The 22,580-nt window shown below is 40.2% G+C and overlaps 1 protein-coding gene across 1 annotated transcript; it reads left to right on the forward strand.

Annotated features, from left to right (window-relative positions):
- The first annotated feature begins 5,461 nt into the window (after nt 1-5,461).
- LOC117340427 (extensin-like) lies at nt 5,462-19,334 on the forward strand. The gene is made up of 3 exons (XM_033902220.1): nt 5,462-5,732; nt 13,516-13,721; nt 18,390-19,334. Exons 1-3 carry the CDS (start codon nt 5,462-5,464, stop codon nt 19,332-19,334), a joined length of 1,422 nt encoding a protein of 473 aa, XP_033758111.1.
- Nucleotides 19,335-22,580: the final 3,246 nt, after the last annotated feature.

Genomic DNA, 22,580 nt, shown 5'->3' on the forward strand with positions numbered 1-22,580 from the left:
CAAAATATTTAACTCGAAACGTTTCATCTCTATCGATGCTCTTCCATCGAGTGTAATATTAAAATCAATAATCTAATAAAAATATTCTTCTATCTGGTTTTGAAGTTGGGTTAGTGTCTAATTGCTTCATTATATTCAAGGGAAATGTGAATTTGAGATTTTACTGTTGTGTTTTTTTTTGTTTTTTGTTTTAAATTTTCTGAACTAGAAACAAATCATAACACTCAGTGAGCACAACATTGTTTTTTTCCATAAAATATCATAATTACAAAATTACTTCGTTTAGATTAATTTGAGATTAACAACAAAACAAAATTGAAACACACAGCCGTATTATTTGGAGTTTCACAATGACCAGTATTTTAGATAATTTCTATTGATACATTTCGTAAAATTAGTTAAATTGGATTTGTTTTACTTGATTCAACAATCCTGTAGTAGAGCACCGAAGACAATCAGAGATAAATTGTGTTAGAGTAACAAACAAATTACTATCTCTACGTCTCATACTTGTTAAAACGGAATTTTCTGCATTTCTGCATTCGAACCTGATCAGAAAATCAATTTTAATCAAAGAATAGGTACTATACATACAGTTATTGTGTGAACTGCTTTATAAGACACACGGCACTATGCTATATGGAATTGGGATTGACAACAATACCATTATTGGAGAACCAGTTCAATATGCTGCTATTGCTGCTGTCGAGCTGTGGTCTCTGTTCTCCACACTTCAAATCACTTCTCCTTTAATTACGAAAAGCACGACTAGTAGTACATGCTTTGAGAAATTGCATCTGTAATGAGAAAAGCAAATGCCTCGATTAAACGTCTGTTCTCTGCAGTATTCTAATCTTTTATACAATTTTGATAAGAATTTCAATTAAGAGATTGATTTAAAACGTTTGTGGTTGATATAGGTTCTTCTGAAATAAGCCTATTATTCGTCCTATTTTTAATTTATCTTACGAAATGTAACAATGGAGATATTACACGTCAACGGGCTGTACAAAATACAGATCACCCTTCACTTCATCATACAGCGGAGTCGTCCTACACACACAAGTGAGCATCACCCTTCACTTCATCATACAGCGGAGTCGTCCTACACACACAAGTGAGCATCACCCTTCACTTCATCATACAGCGGAGTCGTCCTACACACACAAGTGAGCATCACCCTTCACTTCATCATACAGCGGAGTCGTCCTACACACACAAGTGAGCATCACCCTTCACTTAATCATACAGCGGAGTCGTCCTACACACACAAGTGAGCATCACCCTTCACTTCATCATACAGCGGAGTCAATCTACACACACAAGTGAGCATCACCCTTCACTTAATCATACAGCGGAGTCGTCCTACACACACAAGTGAGCATCACCCTTCACTTCATCATACAGCGGAGTCAATCTACACACACAAGTGAGCATCACCCTTCACTTCATCATACAGCGGAGTCGTCTTTTAAGGAAACATGTGGCAATAAGAGTGAAATAAAGAAGGGAAGTCAGAAAAATAAAGATGGGTCTAAAGAAATATTTAAATAAAAAAGGGAAGGGGGACTTAGTTAAATAAATTTTGCTATTTTGCGATGCTGGATAATTTCAAAATGAGATGAAAAACGTGCTTATATTATAACCAGTGTCGCTATTCATAGGAATGTGATCAGCAAACATCGGGGTCTTCAAATAAAAAAAATATCTAGAAAGTAAATAACAGTATCATATTGTTGATGTCCAATCCTTTATTCTGGGGACTCGTTCATTCTAATCCGCGAGGGTATTCTGATTCACATATATTTATTATATTTGATAATATATCTTATACTGTAATATTCGTAATATTCGCGGGGAATTTATTTTCGCAACATTCGCCCTTGTTAAGTATAGAATGCAGAATGTTTACAAAACGTGGTTGTGCGATGGAACAACCGCGAAATATTATCATCGCGAAATTTAACAACCATACACTGTCTAAAAAAGACAAACCAACAAGAGAAGTCGCGAACGAACTCGATCAAATTGATAAAAAGAAGAATAAACAGTAGACATATTAATAAGAATAGTTTTGAGAGAAGTCCAAGGAGAATAAGACCATGTGTTTCGGAAGAGTAAGCACAATATGCTGCATCGTCAATAACCGCCATTTAAACCTAGGTCACATGAGTTCATTTAATGTTCTCAAAATGAGAACTGGTGTGATGTCAAGGGCCGCTAAATATAGTAACAAGCATCGGACACGTTTTACTTCATACCCCCCCTCCCCATTGGAATATTCCAAAATGACATTATGATTTCGAGCATAAAAAAGATATATAATCTTCATCAACTTGCATTGCGATAAATCCCGCGCTGTAAGTTTATCTGTCAGACGTGGAGGTCTAAGTCACTTGTCATGAATCATAGATACCTATGTATTTCGTCACTTGTCATATCTGGATTTCTACTTAGTTTCAGTCTCATATCAGAGTCACTGAGCTGAGCCCCATACACTATGTAATCAGGCTGCCAATGCATCACTTTCATTAACATTTCATGCAACATAACCTCATCTGTTTGCATTTCCATGAAAGACCATCGATTTTCACCATGCGTGTCAAAAGTCCGGCCTGTATACACTAACTTGACACAAACGTGTAATATAATTATAGTAAGTGCTTATGGGTATTGCGACGTTGCCAGTGTATATAAAGAGAGTATATTCCTCAATTCATGACGATTGGGATTGAATGCTTTGGTAGAACGATAAACGAGTAAAACGTGTCAGAAATATTCAGTTAATGAATATTATCTGATATTCATGAAGAATAAGACATTCTATATTTATTGCATTTCAAGAGGTAGAATTCAAACGACGAACACTGTGAAAATAAATAAAGAGAAAACCAAAGCCGTTTCCTTCTGCATTCCTACACTTTTAGCACATATATTTACTCAAGTCTTACATTGTATGAGTAAACAGCTCATGTTCGTCATTGGTCTCTTACTAAAACCATCTTTAAAAGGTGATCCAACAGAAAATTAAATCAATAAAAGAGGAGAGGAAAAGAATAGTTTTCGTTGAGTATTTAGCGTCATTTTATTGACGACTCCAAATAAGTCCAGATGTCCCAAGTAACAACAAGGGTAACGACAACGATAGCAGACACCACGATAAGCATGATAGAAACACACACCAGGAACAGTCCTTACTACCGCCATCGTGAGTTATCTTTTAAACGTGTACGTGGTAAGTGTGTCCATCGGTTGGCAACATTTATGATCGAAATCGAGCTACATCCTATCTATGTGAAATACAAATATCGTAGGTGAATGAAGCAGTGAAGATGCCAGAAACGAGAACATAACGAAAGGATTATGGTAATATGTGACGCTTACCTTACAGATTATAGGTAAGCTGTTTACGTTAGGCACGTCAAACGTATCCAAAGTGTCCTTGGCCCAGATTCAGAAGGGTATGTACGATCAAAATGGTCAACTATTTTGAATAATATTAAAAAAAATAACTGTATATTTCTGAACAATAAATTAAAAGCCTTTGTTGGGCTTTTGATAATTTCTGCATAACATGCAAGCGAAGACATATGTCATGACAGGAGAACAATGCATCTTCATGACAATAGTCGGCGGGTAGGATGGGTCAGTCGTTCGATTTCATCTTCGTCGTTCCTCTTTCATGGCAAATCAAGTTCTTACAATTTAGAGAGCGAGAAGTTTTTGTATAGTGAGGTATGAGAGTATGCAGAGTGGAAAAGGTTATTGAGAGAAAAAAGACAAGACAAATTCCAAATTTAGTCGCCTCACAAAATCATCGCAACAGAGAGAGCAGGTACAGTGTACAATTACTTCGCCCTACCTGTAGAGGTCGATATCCTTATCACTAATCAGACTTAATGATTCTAATATGGAAATATGATTAACTAATACACGACATGTACGTCAACATACCAAATCCAAATTATATATCATAATTATCGTGTGTGATTGTAGAGTAACGTCATGTACATGTGTCAAATAGGTCCAATCAGCTGTATGATGCGATTTTATTTGGCAGTATATCTATAACTAAATTAATGTTACATACTCCTGGTGAGATACTTATGTAGTATGTGTGATTTGGGATGGTGGTAAGTTTTGCCGTTGCGTAAATAGTCCCTAAACTTTACCTTGGTGTAACACTGCGACACATGTTAAAGGTCTAGCAGCACCCCGAATATACGCATTTAGTTACCATTCTTTTCATTTATTTCAATAGCCAAAAACATTAAACTGATCCTATACCATATGCGTACAAGTACGCTTCTATCTTCTTTTTGTTAATTGGAATTTTCTGCAGATCTCCATACTATCGCACCCTTGCACTACATCAGAATCCTAGACGAATGTCTGTATGATGAATTTTTAACGTATTTATCAGTCTGCATTTACTTTTTCTATTAATAAATACTTTTTAAGTATCTCAATCACATGCGTGTCTTCTGTTCAATTTCAGAAGTTCAATGTATTAATCTAAGTTTTTCAATTAACTCCATTAGACTAACGTTACAATATATCAGTAACAAACACAGGACGGAGCCGCAATATGTATACTAAAAAGTATACTGCGTATAATTGTAGACGGGATGATGGCCAACAGACGGAAACACAATAGCAGAGATTGGTCTGTAGAGAACGAATACGAACATTCCACAGAACACTGTACACATCTAAATGATGGAGATTCGTCTCAATTGCCATTGTAGTTCAACTTTTTTGCCGCTGCTGACAAGTACATAGAAAGGAATGAATTTACGGCACCCTCTGGGCACACTCTGAATGTCAGGAGAATTTCTACATATTGTTATATACTCTATGTTGTCAGCATCGTAAAATAATTTTGATTTTAAGGAGATGTAGTTTTGGAAGGATCCCAAAACAAGTCCTCAGTGATTTGGACGTTGTATTCAACGAGTAAAAGAATTTAGTTCTAGGAGGAAATAATGAAAAAAGATATTGACTTTTTAAATTAAATACGTTATAGATGGATTTGTGCTCGAACAAACAAAATGTTGTTTATTGAAAATGAGTGTTAGAAATGAAAAGTCATTTTGAAAATCATTTAAGCTAACAAAACGTAACGTAGACTGATCCAAATATGTTCATACTTGATTAGCAGACCCAGGCTTACATTTAAAATCAAAGCTTTGAAAGTTGTTAAATTGGGAAAAAAACATTCTCCAGAATAGCTTGTAGGCCCAGGTTTGCATCTAAAATCAAAGCTTTGAAAGTTGTTAACTTGAAAAAATATAACATTCTGCAGAATAACTTTGGCAAGTGCTTTTCTAGAATTGCAATTTTGAAGTCTCCTGTTGTGAAGCTTGCAGATCTTCGAATGTACCACTCAGGTTTATACGAGTCGGCACTATAAACTATCCTCTGCGAACGGTTCGCCAGTGTAGGTGTCGCTAGTAATGCGATGCTGCGCAGTACATCTGCGTGGGAGAGACCGACGTGGCATGGAAACGGGTGCGTTAACAGTCTGATGTTGACGGGCCAGCTCTTAAATGACTGGAATGAAATTGTCAGGACAAGTTGTGAAAAACTGAAGATCACACGCAAGCTGGTGGATGGTCTTCGTAATCATTTTCGACTTATCCCAAATAGCGTAAACAAGGTCGAGGCCAGGGAGGATGTCGTTCCGAAGTCAGAGGGTTTTGCCTTGCAGTTAAACAACGGAGAACATAGCTGTATATTTTCTTGTAAAAATGTTGCATACTAATTAATAATAATACTCCTTTGTAGCAAACTATAATTATTTTCAATGTTTGAAATTTGAATCCTGAAAATGAAAAAAATTGCTTTGATGTCGATGAATTGATATTCAAAGAGAATGACGCATTATATGCAGTTTTAAAAAGAAAGATTCAAAACGATAGGCCATCTTTACCAGTCTAAGTAATGAATAATTATTAACATGTCATAAGGTCCTGTAGGCGTATATTCACCTAAACAGTCAGTTGGCACATTTTCATACCAATAGCTTGGGTGTATTGTATTAAATCGTTTGACCTGCATATCTTGTCGTGCTTCGTGCAAACACCCACTCTCTCCTCCTCCTCCACTGTTTTTTTCTCTTTTCTATCAAAATATTAGGCAGACGAATGTAATTACAAAGTCTCTTGTGGTATAATAGGCCCACATTCATGAAATATCTCTACTATTACCCATTTGATATCTCTGGTATATACTTGTAATCTCATCTTGCTCCTTTATAAATGGCGGATGTTGAACGGTGCCAAACGATCATTGTATCTTGGTAGTTTATAGACCTCATTTCCTCAAGGATGGATTTGACGGTAAGCGAACAAACCATCGTGTGTATCTTTTTGTATTTTACTTTTATCATGGAGATATTTTATGTGGATGAAGTACTTAGTATCATGATGAAATTAGGACGGCGCGCTAAAACATACACCAGAAAACAACGATAGCACACAACCTTTTAGTACAAAGTAGTTTTTAAAGAGTCTTGAGCCACCATTTTAAAATAAAATATTTTCTCCCATAGTTCACTGCTTTTAATATCTTTTACTAGATTTATATCCTAACCTCTAAAGCATGACAGATTACAGCAGCCGATGGTTTGATTTAATGATTTTAGTTACCTTAGAGACATATACTGTTATATGACTTGACACTACACTCAATTATGTTTAGCTACCTTAGAGACAAATACTGTTATATGATTTGACACTACACTCAATATGGTTTTGATTAAAATATAATTGGAATGTAAGACTTTAATTACTGAATAAGTTTGAACTACACAAGACTTTTTTCGCGCATGCATACAATTTCAAAGGTCGAGGTAGACTGTCTTATCAGTTAAATCTCTCAGAAGTTATTTAAAAAGGAACATAAATTAATTTTACGTTTACCACTGGAACATAGGCTATGTGATATGGCCGACATATATCTTATACTGTTACTTTTTTGTTTGTTTGTTTGTTTTCTTTTCACCTAGAGCTTCCACATTGCACTTTCACCTGGAGTTGTTATCGTTAGGCGACACTAATGTCATTCCAACCACACATCTTTCTATATTAAGCTCACCTTCTGACCATTCTCATATTATTTATTTCCAACACTTACCGATATGTAGAAGAATGTGTTAAGGAATTTTCAGTCGGGACGGAACAGCAGTTTTGTATGCGATGATTTGTAAACGACTACAACCGAGCCAGGATATTTACCAGTAAGCTGTTATACGCTCTGACAGCTATTACGCTAGACAATTTTCACCTACAATGTGTAAGTCGAACCGCTATTTCTAAAACTGTTAACACGAATAAACAGCAAGCTTCATCACCAGTCTCCTTGTCGTCGTCATCGTCGTCGTCGTCGTCGGAGTGAGGAGGAGGAGGAGGAGGAGGAGGAGGAGGAGGAGGACTGTCGCTTTGCATTAACAGTAAAACGTCCAGTTAATGAACTTTATTTTCACGCCTTAAATTAAACATTATGTTGATTTTAACTTATCGGCACAAGCAATACCTATATCTATAATGATAATTATTTCTTTAAAAAAAGGCGCCGTCGATATTTTACACACGTACGGCTTAATCATAATAATAAATGATAACAATAGGAGTTTTATATACAGCTATATCACAGCAACATAGTTGTCTCAGATCGGCTCACAGATTATTACCCGTGGGTTATTCGGCCTTTAACAACCGGCCAATGTCTTCCTCAACTCTCTGGGGAGCATACAGCCGGAGCTGCCATTTCGGCGCTGACGTGCCTCCATACGCTAGAATGATTTTGGACACAAATACAGCATCCAGTCATGACATTACAATATGATATAATAAAACGACATCCAATAAGGTTTGTATGTGTACCATTAATGTGGATGTGTTACAACCCCGGGAGGTTACGCGTGGCTCAGCTTAATACCAATGACGCATGCAACACAAGCCGGAACTCAAGTGTAAAACAGGTACATATATGTACAGGTAGATTTATTGAGACAATTAATGGTAGGCGTTACCAACAGTAACGTGTCGACATTTTGGATCGCATTAAATAGTAAATACTCTGTAACATTTGACAGGAAGATGTATTTTCTTCTCTAATGTCGATTGTCATAGTTACTACTGATAACGAAATAGACTTGCAGCATCAAAAGCAATATTTATGTTACATTTCCTCTCTTTTTCATAAGTTTTCACTTCGTTTCTAGCATAAAGATCTATTCGTGTTGGGTTTTTGTTTTTTGTTTTGTGTGCGGGTTTTTTTTTTTTTTCGCGAAAGATTTCTTCTGATTAACTTGATTTAATTGATGAGGTAATGTACAATGTATGTAAGGTGTAACGTTTTGTTTATCGGCATCATAATACTTATCGAGACGAGACGGTATCGGGTCCTACCGTTTGTCAGCATGCTGATACTTATCGAGACGAGACGGTATCGGATACTACCGTTTATCAGCATGCTGATACTTATCGAGACGAGACGGTATCGGATACTACCGTTTATTAGCATCATGATACTTATCGAGACGAGACGGTATCGGATACTACCGTTTATCAGCATGCTGATACTTAGCGAGCCGAGACCGAGCGGATACTGCCGTTTATCAGCCATCATGATCGATAGAGAGACGAGACGGTATCGGGTGCATTCTGATACTTCGCGAGGCGAGGCAGTATATGTTAATACCGTTTTTATATAACAGTACACTCGTGTCCCACATCGGGCTTAAACTAACACAATTAGTTTTATTTGACATTGTGTCGTCTTAAAGAAGTTGAACCATCACCCTAATAAAAACCGAAGACCGGATTTCTTTCAAAGATAATGACGTACAACGTAGGTATTTCCCGGTTTATAAGTCAACTGTATCTGACCAAAGAGTAACTCAGACAGCCACATTCTAAGCGAGAGTTTAACAGAAGACTTGGACTTTCAGTGAAGGACTCCAAATAAACAGTCGGCCGTTACGTTTATCAACACAACATATGCAATATCATTAGATGCCAAACCAGTATTTATGCGTCCTGCAAAAGATGGCTCGAGCTCGATCATTATCTGGATTTTTCGTCATCACAGGTCCACACTGAAGAACGTTTCCAAAATTTCGCGTCAAAATATTTTTAATGTAATTGAAAATGTCACTCTCATACAGCTATTACCTAAATCAAACTGCCTCCATAGAATTGATTCAGCTTGATGTGTGTCAGACTCAACTAAAGGATATTGGATGTGGACGTTAACTGCTGTGTTGAAATAGCAATATTCTGTCACAGATTTTAAGATTCGAAAACAAGCATGTGGCGTTAAAGCACTAGTCTGATAATTATATCAGAATACAGAACATGCATGCTTCCAAAGGCCAAGCGGGCTGATGCAATTAGCAAATGACTATATCAATCGTTAACTGTTGCTATTAGGTTACATTTAATTCATTGCAGTTGTATTGGAGCGGAATGTTTTGACTGACATCACTAAAATACAACGTATCATTTAATATTGTCCAACTTCCAACCCTGCTCTTCAGATAGGCCAATGGGAAAATGATAGACCTACTGTTTGCTGAAACAAACTGTCGAATTTGGGATTGGCGGACACGAAAGCGAAGCAAAATAAAATTTGTTTTATTCGTAGCATATTTGTTTTCCACTACGTGACTACCATCTCGTTTCTTTACGCCAAACGTGTTACTGTAATATCTTTGTTCCTTGGCCAAGAAACCCAAAGCTTACGAGATTAGGTAGTCACTGTGCTCTGCTTAATAACGCCCAGTATTAAACCAGTTGGCGACAAGGAGTTGTTATTCTGTTACCAGTATAATGTGACCGGGTTATATGTTACCTGTTTAAACATGCTATTTCAGTATGATTACACTATAATGGTCTCGTCATCCGTGGACACCATCTAAACAATTAATTTCCTTGTCAACAAATGGCTCAGCTACAAAATAGCACAACTATGTATTTCATGGAGCTCGAACTGTTTAATGACAACAAAACATCACAGCTAGGCAGTTCACGGAACTTGAACTGTTTAATGACAACAAAACATCACAGCTAGGTAGTTCACGGAACTTGAACTGCTTAATGACTACAAAACATCACAGCTAGGTAGTTCACAGAACTTGAACTGTTTAATGACAACAAAACATCACAGCTAGGTAGTTCACGGAACTTGAACTGTTTAATGACTACAAAACATCACAGCTAGGTAGTTCACGGAACTTGAACTGCTTAATGACTACAAAACATCACAGCTAGGTAGTTCACAGAACTTGAACTGTTTAATGACAACAAAACATCACAGCTAGGTAGTTCACGGAACTTGAACTGTTTAATGACAACAAAACATCACAGCTAGGTAGTTCACGGAACTTGAACTGTTTAATGACAATAACACATCACAGCTAGGTAGTTCACAGAACTTGAACTGTTTAATGACAACAAAACAGCACAGCTAGGTAGTTCACGGAACTTGATCTGTTTAATGACAACAAAACATCACAGCTAGGTAGTTCACAATGCTCGAATAATTTACTGATTACAAAATATAACGAGGATTAGGGAAACAAATAGCAACTAACACGCTAAGTGAGCATTTGATTGCACACTGAAATATGACCAAAACACGTTTACAATAGTTAAATCATATAGCTCGTCCTAGCCTGTCTTTCCTAGTGATCTGTTGATGTGGACAATCAACAGCAATGGTATTGGATCAGGCTGGAGAAGAATGGGCCTCGCTTGTACTATTATAAACTAAACGAGGATATGTGGAGAGAATTGGTACGAAGGCACGCAATCTAGTTCACAGTACAGTCAGCATAAACATGGTCCAACGTTTTCATGGAAGGTGATGACGACGAGGTTTCAAGGTTGCAAGTTCGGGATTAGTCAAATGTTGTATATTTCCGATGGAATGAGAACGTTTTCGATAAAGAATAACACGTATTGCTGTAGATGCGACAAAGACGTCTTCGTTAGAGGTGATACGAACTTATGAAACAGAACGTCTTGATAATAAGAATTATCTCTCCATTAGCGGAGACACAGACGGTTTCATAAGACACAAACGTACAGAAGATGCGACACGTTACGAATGGCAATAGTTTAATATAACAAAGACTCATACAAAACCTCAGTGATAGGCGCATATATCTATACCGAATCATGAATATAAATCGGCACAATACATCTGTTTTCTCCTTCTAGGTCTCGTCAGTGATACAAGGGACACAATACAGCTGTTTTCTCCTTGTAGGTCTCGTCAGTGACACAAGGGACACAATACAGCTGTTTTCTCCTTGTAGGTCTCGTCAGTGATACAAGGGACACAATACAGCTGTTTCTCCTTCTAGGTCTCGTCAGTGATACAAGGGACACAATACAGCTGTTTTCTCCTTCTAGGTCTCGTCGGTGATACAAGGGACACAATACAGCTGTTTTCTCCTTCTAGGTCTCGTCAGTGATACAAGGGACACAATACAGCTGTTTTCTCCTTCTAGGTCTCGTCAGTGATACAAGGGACACAATACAGCTGTTTTCTCCTTGTAGGTCTCGTCAGTGATACAAGGGACACAATACAGCTGTTTTCTCCTTGTAGGTCTCGTCAGTGATACAAGGGACACAATACAGCTGTTTTCTCCTTGTAGGTCTCGTCAGTGATACAAGGGACACAATACAGCTGTTTTCTCCTTGTAGGTCTCGTCAGTGATACAAGGGACACAATACAGCTGTTTTCTCCTTCTAGGTCTCGTCAGTGATACAAGGGACACAATACAGCTGTTTTCTCCTTGTAGGTCTCGTCAGTGATACAAGGGACACAATACAGCTGTTTTCTCCTTGTAGGTCTCGTCAGTGATACAAGGGACACAATACAGCTGTTTTCTCCTTCTAGGTCTCGTCAGTGATACAAGGGACACAATACAGCTGTTTTCTCCTTGTAGGTCTCGTCAGTGATACAAGGGACACAATACAGCTGTTTTCTCCTTCTAGGTCTCGTCAGTGATACAAGGGATACAATACAGCTGTTTTCTCTTCTAGGTCTCGTCAGTGATACAAGGGATACAATACAGCTGTTTTCTCCTTGTAGGTCTCGTCAGCAATACTAGGGCCCAAAAGTATGGTAATAGAGAAGGAAGCTAGGGAAATCAAAATTGGCATGAATCACGGGCCAAACAAAGCAGGAGAGGTGTTTTAACTGTGCAATTTTGCAATTTAATGTTTTTCTTATATTGGATTGCAAGATCGATGGCAGCTGTCCGACTCTTAGTCTTCCCAGACAGAGCTATGTATCCTGGGTCTGGACGTTAAAACTTGTTACTCCTAAGATACCTCAAATGTCTCAAATCTCTTAATATAGTCATTTCTATCCTCATTATTACAGCAAATTGAGATGTATAGCAGGACTGGCAGACACCAAAATTATGTCTAGTGTGCCGTGGGTGTCAACAATAAGTCCGGACTGCTCTAATGTAGATCAAACAAAAGAGCTAGTTGCATGCAAAAATAAACAAAATGACATCAAAGTCTAGCGGAAAACGGTCTAAAAGAGAAGAAATTAGGTTGTATTTTTCTAAAACATGATTTGATATCGGCTTTCCATCAAATGACGGCGACATGCTGGTGAAAGTCACAGACGATAATTACACTAGTACACGACATACTGGGGAGACGCTCAGGCAGTACTTATAAAGTAAAGGTTAGCAGCAAGACTGCTTAAATATTTAGTAAAATTACTGAACAAAAGTTCCCTTGTGTATATACGTTTATACACAACGCACACACTGCCGATTTCAGCGTAATGACTTTATGATTGTTCGTGATAATGAAGCCTGCTTATTTATTTTCGAGATATTAAAATAACGAAAAAATAACAAATCCCGAAATGTATGCAAACTATAAATTTTGTAGACATCTAGCTTTTGTAAACATGTAGTCATCTAGTTTTCACAGATTTCGTGTCTGATATTACGGTCTACGTAGGGCTGACATGAGAACGTATTGACAAACCAAACCTTGAGGAACTCCCTATTTCCATAACAGGCCGCCAAGGTCTCCCAGCGTTGATATTTCGACCCTATCGATGTATATGGTTTAATTAATATCGATTTATGCCTAGACTAGTCAAATCTGTCTGGGTATTTATATACTTACATTAACTTGATGTCTGGTCCCACGTAGACGAAATTGTCAGCCAATTAAACGCAACACATTATTCAGCTGAAATTATTCTTGATCCAGTGGCAGCTCGTTTCCATTCTCTTGTATAGTTTATTGAATCATATATTTAAATTGCAGTGTTTTTTATGTCAAGGAATTTGACGTTGATATTGACTTAAATGTGAGCTGAGTTTTCGCCCATGTGGTGGTGATAATGGGTTCTGTCTCCAAGCATACTAAAGTCATTACAACATTTCAGCGAAACTACACTACAAAGCGGCGCTTAAGTTCGGTCATACGTTAGTTGTTTATATGACATTAAGTAAATCATAAACAGCTGCTGCTGCTGCTTCCCCTGCTCCTGCTCCATCTACTTCCGCTGCTGCTGCTGCTTCTCCTGCTCCTGCTCCAGCTACTTCCGCTGCTGCTGCTGCTGCTGCTCCCCCTCCTCCTCCATTGCCGCAGCCTCCACCTTCAACGCCGCCGCCGCCGCCGCCACCACCACCACTACCACCACCATACGGCGACCCGATAGCTCAGTCGGTTAGAGCTCCAACCACGTAACCTCAGGTGAAGATCTGAGGTTCGTCGATCTACGCTCCTTACCCATGTCGGCTTGTGTTTCCCAGGAGCTGGGAAGACAGATACCTTACCATAATTGCTCTCAATGGATGCGACGGGCCTCCCGTATGTTGTCCGGTGAGTTAGCCACCAACTGCTACAAGGAGACCCCGCATCAAAATGACCAAAGCTGCTCACTCGACGATAAAGCCAGCAAACAAACAACTATTACTACTGCTGCTTCTGCTGATACTACTACTACTTCTACTACCACGCCGGAATTATGCGTCGACGTACAAAGTGTTATTCTTTTTACCCTTTCTTAAGTTACACAAATTATATTAGAGTTATTGGTTTTGATAGCTGCTTCAAATTGAAGCGGTAATAATATTATTGCTGATTCTTACAGAAGAAACAGGCCTGAAACGGATTGAAAAAAAATCATTGTAGTTGGAATGAAAAATATTATGAACATAAATTTATACAGAGCGCTACTGGTCAACATACAATGTTGTTTAACCAAGAAGCGGCATTGGAACCACCCCCTTGGCATGTAGCTTTGAACTAACGAAGACTTCAAAATCAAGTATCGAATTTACTTAGCCATGGCAATTACAGATGTATTTCATGAAATTACAAATATTTGGGTTCCACATTCTAGCGATGATAAGGAGTTACAAATGTGCTGTATATTGGTGTTTACGATCGGCGAGGCGGTCTGGTTTCCGCGATCCTCGACAATGCCCTGGAAACTAATGCTTTGATGGGTTAACATGCTACGAGTGATAATAAGTGTTTGGTGTGGGAGGGCTGTTAGGAAATAGGTTAAAACATTAAAACATTGCAAAAATTGACACGCAAATGATTTCCATCTGTTGCAGCTGTGATATGAACAGTTATCTCCCTTGTTGTTACGCTCTCCCGTTCACTTGTACCAAAGATGTTCGAACACGTTGTATTCAACAGGATACCGCTGCTCCCACATAAATCATCCTGTTGCATAATGCTGTGACAGTTCCCGCTAGCAATGCTGCTACAGAAGAGCGGTACAGCGAACAAAAACGTACGGGTCAAAAGGAAATGGAATCGGCGTAATCAACTTCTCTTTGATATATAAAACTGGATTATTCTGTGAATCTATAGTAAGGTATGAAGCAGCTCCTACAGTGTTCAAACAGATGAAACATTTCCACAGGAATAAAAGTCTTCTTATGTTTTAATATTGAAAAGCGGGAAAACACCTAATCATAAGCGGGGATTAATAAAGATTAGAATCTATTTTCATTTTATTTTCATTTCATCTTTTTGTTTTGTGAATAAGGTTAGATATTCTACTCTTTATTTCGACAAGGAGGTGACCATCACTACTCACATTTGATCAGAGGAACCACTTTATTTCGCTTTTATCTGGTAGATAAATATCTGTTGATCAGAATAATCAATAAATCCTTAACATTTACCCTTTCAAACACGTGCACAAAAACGTGTTCATTGCACTTTAAATCTATCTGGCGTGAAGACGAAATCAATTAGATAGTACACATGTTGTCTTGCTGTATTAACTAGCTATGTTTTATAAGTAGAATATGGACAACATTGGACAAACAATTTCAATTATACAAAAACACAAAATGAAAAAAGATACGAATCTGTCATTTGACGGAGTTAATCTCAAGTGATCAATTTAATGTAAAAGCGACCCATAAATGGGGGCCACAATAACCTTGAAAAAACAAGGTCGAATGATGGCGTCATGTGGTCGAGTGTAATCGATAGTTTATGATCTTCAAACATTTCAATGACTGTTATAAGCAGACGCATTGATTGAATTGAATATCGTTTAATTGTACTCCTTCCATAGCTTTGCCAGTTTTAGACAGGCCTACACTAAAGTACAGTATACTGTAGGCATGCGTTCGTCCTCATAATGTACTCAGACAATGAATGTAGAATGCACGTATTTGTCAAAATGTATTGCCATGTCTACCTCTGAACACAACTTACAATCTCAGATATGGTTTCGTCCATGCATCTACATGAAGTTGAATTCTTCCACACAACCACTACTACTACCACAACCATCAATCCTATTACCATCGCCATCAAAAACACCACCACTACTACCACCACTATCACAAATACCACTACTACTACTACTACTACTACTACTACCATAACCATCACTCCTTCTACCACCACCACCACCACAAACACCACTACTACTAAACCCTCATGCCTAAGCACCACCACACCACTACAGACAGCACACAAACACCAGACCACACTACACCACCACACACCACCACGACACCACTACCAACAAAGACCACACCATACCAAGACCACAGACCAGACCAACACACTACACACCGACAACACAACCACACAAACACACTAGGACCAGCCACAAACCAAAACCACACACCTATAAACCACGCCACACAAAAACACCACCAACTACACGACCACCGACACACACCACACACACTAGCACTGACTACACCACCACACCACACAAACACCCACGACACCACCACCACAACAAAACCACACGAGACCACCACACAACAAACCACACACTACCCACCAAACCACTACACTACCACCGCACCACCACACCACACAAATACACCACACTACTACTACCACACACCACACCAAACCCATCACATCATCATCACACCACCACAAACCACCACACATCACACACCACCACACACAAACCACCACACGACGACACCGACCACAAACACACACACACACTACCAACACACACCACCAAACACACCCACACAACCAACATCCACAAAGCACGCACACACACACCCCACCACAACCACCACTACTACACGACACACCACCACCACCAAACCACCAACGACACGACCACCCACGCCAAACACCACGACACTACAACCACACACCAGCCAAACACCCACGACTACGTACCAACCACCACACAACCACCCACGAGACGACCACCACCAAGCCAACCCAACGCCCCCAACAACAGACCGCCAACCCACTCAACCACCACACAACACATCCTCGACTACGACTCACTCACTAGACACAACACAGTACCCACCACCACACACACACAACCACACGACGACACCACTCACCACAAACATCCGCGACACCACTCACACAACACAACCACAACTGACCACCACCACACACAAAACCCACACCACACACACACAAACACCAACACACGCCCACCCACCACCCACAAGACCACGACGACGACCACCACATACACACCAAACACCCCAGAACCGACACACCACAAACACCACAGAGCCACCACCCCACAACCCCACCACGACAGCACTACCACCCAACACACCACCACGACAGCACCACCACCAGCACACACCCACCACCACACACGACCACCCCAGACAACCACCACACTGACCCACCACCACGACAACACAACACCACACGAGACCACCAACAGCCCCCACACACCCACCGGGGCCAAGACACACCCACCAACACAAACCACCATAAACGACACCACACCACACCACACAACACCACTACTACACCACACACCAACAAACATGCACCACACATACCTACAAACTCACACACACCACCAACTACCACACACCAACCATGCACAACACACACACCACACACACAACACCACTCCCTACTACACGACACAACCAGACACCAACCCCCACGACCATACACCAACACAACACACACCACACTACACACCCAACATACACACCACAACCACCAACACACCACACCCATCGCCACACCAATAACCACACGCCACTACACCACACATAATCACAAACACAACACAACTAACCCACTACGACGACACACCACACACTACACTATACACCACCATACACACACCACAACGCACAACCACACTCTACACACCACAACCACACTACCACAATCACACGACACCACACCACACGTACCACCACTCACACATACCACGACACACCACACACAACACCCAAGCCTCCACAGCACATAACACCACTACACCACAGCACTACTAAAATCCACATACACCGCACCCCACACAAACACCAGACGACACCACTAGCAGAAACTACCACGAGGGACTACCAGCACAAACGACCAGGACGTAGCCAAACCACCACCAAAAACGCCCGAACCCACATCACCGACCACCACACGAGCGACCACCAAGTGACCAAAAACCCAAACGCACAACATAACCAAGAAGCACGAAAGAAAAGAAAAAAAAAAAGAAAAAAAGAAAACAACACACAACTACAAAAGAAAAACGCACCCAACCAAACACCACTACACTACCAAAACCACCCCCTACGACGAAAACAACAAACACAACGCTACCAACGCTAAACTACCCACCACAAAATACTACGACCCCAGAAAAACCAACCACCCCCCCCCCCACTCACCACCCACTAACACCACCCCCAAACACCACGAACACCACCCCACAACACCACCCCACACCCACCTCACAACTACCCACACGCACCACACGACCACCCACCCAACCACCCCCCCCCCACAACACCCGCCACCCCCCACACACCACCACACCACACCATCACAAACACCATCGACTACCACCATCCACCACCACAAAATACCCAAAACCCCACTACACCACAGCACAACACCACGACGTACCACCACCACCATCACAAACACCACTACTACTACAACCACCACCACAAACACCACCACAAACAACCTCCAACTACCATACCACCACCAACCCACAACACCAGGCCACCACAGCACAACACCAAACGAGACCCACCCCAACACACCACAACACCACCACGCACAAACATAACACCCACCCGCCAATCACCCCACGAAGACCCCACACCCACAACCCCAAAACGACACCCCACCCACCCTACCCACACTACAACACCCACGACCACTACCACCACCACCACCAACCCACGCCCCCACCACACCACCCACAGACAGACACCACCATCCAAACAACACCAGACCACACCACACAACACAACCGACCACCCTCACACAACACCCAGACACTACACACACCACAACAAACCACGTACAACTCACCACGCTCACAACACCCAGAAACCACCACCAACAAACACACATCGGACGACCACAAACACAACCAGATCAACACAAGCACAAAACACCACAGCACCACCAGCACAAACACCAATGCTCACACAGAAACAGCCAGCTACCACCACCATCACAAACACACTACTATACCACCACCATCACAACACCACTATACGACACACCACCATGCACAAAACGCCACGAACTACCACCAGAAAAACACACCACTACTACTACCACCATCACAAAACCACCCACACCGATATACCACCACATCACAAACACCAACCAAGAGGTACCAACACATCACAAAACACCACCAAGCAGACCACCACCATAAAACACAAACCACAATTACCACCCAATCACAACACCTCAACTACTACCACCACCATCACAAAACTACTATACTACCACACCAGCACAAAACACAGCCACCACCACCATCACCAACAACACGACGACGACCACACAAAAGCAAAACACCATGACTAATACCACCATCACAAACACCACTACTACCACCACCACCATCACAAAACACCACCACTACTACTACCACCACCATCACAAACCCCACTACTACTACCACCACCATCACAACACCACCACGAATACCACCACCACATCACAACACACAACCACGAATACCACCACCATCACAAACACCACCACGAATACCACCACCATCACAAACACCACTACTACTACCACCACCATCACAAACACCACCACTACTACCACCACATCACAAACACCACCACTACTACCACCACCATCACAAACACCACTACTACTACCACCACCATCACAAACACCACCACTACTACCACCACCATCACAAACACCACTACTACTACCACCACCATCACAAACACCACTACTACTACCACCACCATCACAAACACACCACCACCACCACCACCACCACCAGAATTACGTGACAATGGTTAGGTAATTCGACCTCGTTATTAAGTAAAGCCTCCTATGATAACTAACATAGACGTTTGACATATAACGGTGTTAAATCTGGAGTAAAGAACATTAAAGTTAATCGTTTGAAGTGTTCATTAAAAAAACTTCCTGAACTTTGAGAATAGCAGACAGAAATAATGATATATACATATGCCATTATAGGATATCAGCCCGATTCTGTACAATGCTAATAGGTCGGTGTAAACTAGAGTTCTATACGAGATGGTGCCAATAAGAGTGTGTTCGTTGCACTCAGCTAGGCAAACACACTTAACACTATATCTCCTTATTTCCTTAATTGATTTGTTAATGAGTCAACCAAATAATTGCGCTAACAAAGCTGATATTAATACTTATCTAGAACACCTCAGTCTTTTTCCATATTTCTTATGTAATAAAGTTCCATTGGTGTTCCGATTGCAGTAAAACCTTACGCGTGTTCTAATTAGGTCGTTGCTGACCTCTATGATAAGATAATGAGGTTTTTGGCACTGTTTGATGTACTGTTTTTTCAGACTATATATTTAATCACTATTCCCTATGAAAAGTTTGGCGTAAAAACAATTGTATGTCACAAACAAAATGAGAGTGTGGTACTAACCAACCTTTCTCATTAACTACAAACCTTTTTTTCTACCACAAGCATCAAAGAGGAGCCATGTAGCTTGCGTTTGCAGCTATCCTAAACATGTTAACGTAGCGTTACCGCATCAACACCACCCACCAAATAAGATTACAGCCCCGTGAACTGCACAAACGTGGTCTCTTTATCTCTTCCGGGAAAAAAAGTAACTGCAGATGGACAATTATAAATATTTGAATTTTCTAATATTGACATTACATACAATACATATGGGTATGGGGTGATGCAAACGAATATGTTTCTATGTCGTATGAATTTCTTTGACGAGCGTAACTTACAGAACAAGTCACCATCTGAAAACAACTATTGTTATTGAAATTGGCAACTACAATAACATATAGTTATCGCACCAGTAGTTACAATGACTCGGCACTCAGGTATTCCCTTAATAATGTATAGTAATTATTCTATAAGAATACGTATTTCCCTGATTATATTCCCTTCCGGCTTTCCCGATATATTCCATTTCCATAGACATGTCTCTATGAACTACCAGGAAATGATGTGTCATATGGGCGCATTCACAAATACATTGTTCACACACGTAAACTATGTGTACAGACCAAGGGTGACTGTGAAAAAGAGCCTGTGAGAAGTGCCTAAATCTGAAAAGATCTCTCGACATGTTACTAGTGTCATCGATCGCATACTTCCGGGGAAACTAGCTTTAACTGTATTAATGAACAATCATGTTCCCATTTATGATTAGGAGAATGTATGACATCATTAGGAATCAACTTTGTGAAAATAAACCATAGTCTTGTAATGAGCCCGCCCCTAAAGATACTTTCCTAGGGATCTGAACGTATGTCAAGGAATGTTTTGTTATGTTGCTGCCCCTCTATTACAGGGGAGTCCCCCAGAATAAAAACGATTGTGTATTTTTGACTAGGAATAGAAATCCATAATGCATGCCTTTATACCCCGTTAGTACATCGATAAGAGTGTTGTAGGGAAAATAAATATGGCTAGATGTTTCGCTGAATTTAGGTCATATGTTGAACAATATATCTCAATCTTCAACAGGTCTTGTCCGAAAATGTGTGATCTTGCTGCCAAATTAATCTATCTGTAGTATTAACAGTATACAATCATTGACTGGGACTGAGGGCAACAGCGATTTTGTTAGTACCAAAGATCCTGTCTATTGCCCTCAGCCCCAGTCAATAATTGTTTTGTTATATTAGACTTACTTCTATCAGCTGGAATATTGAGAAGAAGTCACTATTTAACGAAAACAAATTTGGAACTTTTTCGTCATTATAAGATCGCAGATCATCCAATGTTTTAGACTATTGGAATTGGTTAAATACTCTTCCAGGATCCTTACAGCAACTTGATTACATTGGCAGGGTTTTTGTTGTCTCTGTCATTCAATATTTTTGTCAACTGTTCTTCATCGTAAGAAGCAAATCGGGCTGATCCTTCCATGTTTGTTTACACCGGAAACAGAAACCAGCTGACCGACGTCAACTTTACGTGGAAGGTCCCGGACACTCTTGAAACATCAGCCAATCAAATTGCAAGTTTACCCCGGATCGCAGGAAAATCGAAATGCTACCTTCGTAATCACGCGAGGGCGGACAGTAAAACTTAAAAGACCGGGCCAGGGAACCTGTTTTCTGTTTGCAAAATATAATAGCAAAACTGTTTTTTTTTTTTTTTAAAGTTTTATAGGGAATTTTACACACTAATATAACAAATCTCGGTGCCCAACAGGTCTTGTCCACAATCTTGCTGTCAAATTAATCTATCTGTAGTATTAACATAACTTGTTAATCATTAGGTCTTGTCCGCAATAGTGTGATCTTGCTGCCAAATGAATGTATCTGTAATATGAACAGTCATGACTAGGATTCATGAATCAAGCATGTTCAAAGATCTATATTGTCTTTTGAATATAAATGGCCGTTTCAGAAGTATGGTGGTCGTTCGATACATTGGCAGGATGTAATGCGAGATATTCCGGATATTTATCTGTCGTATTTTCCTTTTGAACTACATTGTATGTACCAGATCAGTCTGAAAATTACATGACAACCACTAACAAATATAACCTTAGGAAACGTGTATAAGACTTTAGATCCATCTGGTGCTGTTTTTGAGAAATAGTAGCGAGAAAC

This window comes from Pecten maximus, chromosome 1 (genome assembly GCF_902652985.1).
Source record: "Pecten maximus chromosome 1, xPecMax1.1, whole genome shotgun sequence".
Classification (NCBI taxonomy): domain Eukaryota; kingdom Metazoa; phylum Mollusca; class Bivalvia; order Pectinida; family Pectinidae; genus Pecten; species Pecten maximus.

Bases quoted from the DNA above. Each gene is read 5' to 3' on its own strand.
- LOC117340427 (XM_033902220.1), top strand. From the start codon at position 5,462: ATGCTGCGCAGTACATCTGCGTGGGAGAGACCGACGTGGCATGGAAAC. The intron at 5,733-13,515 runs GTATATTTTCTT...AATCATAAACAG, and splicing joins AAACAACGGAGAACATAGCT to CTGCTGCTGCTGCTTCCCCT. The intron at 13,722-18,389 runs GTTAGAGCTCCA...ACTACACCACAG, and splicing joins GCGACCCGATAGCTCAGTCG to CACAACACCACGACGTACCA.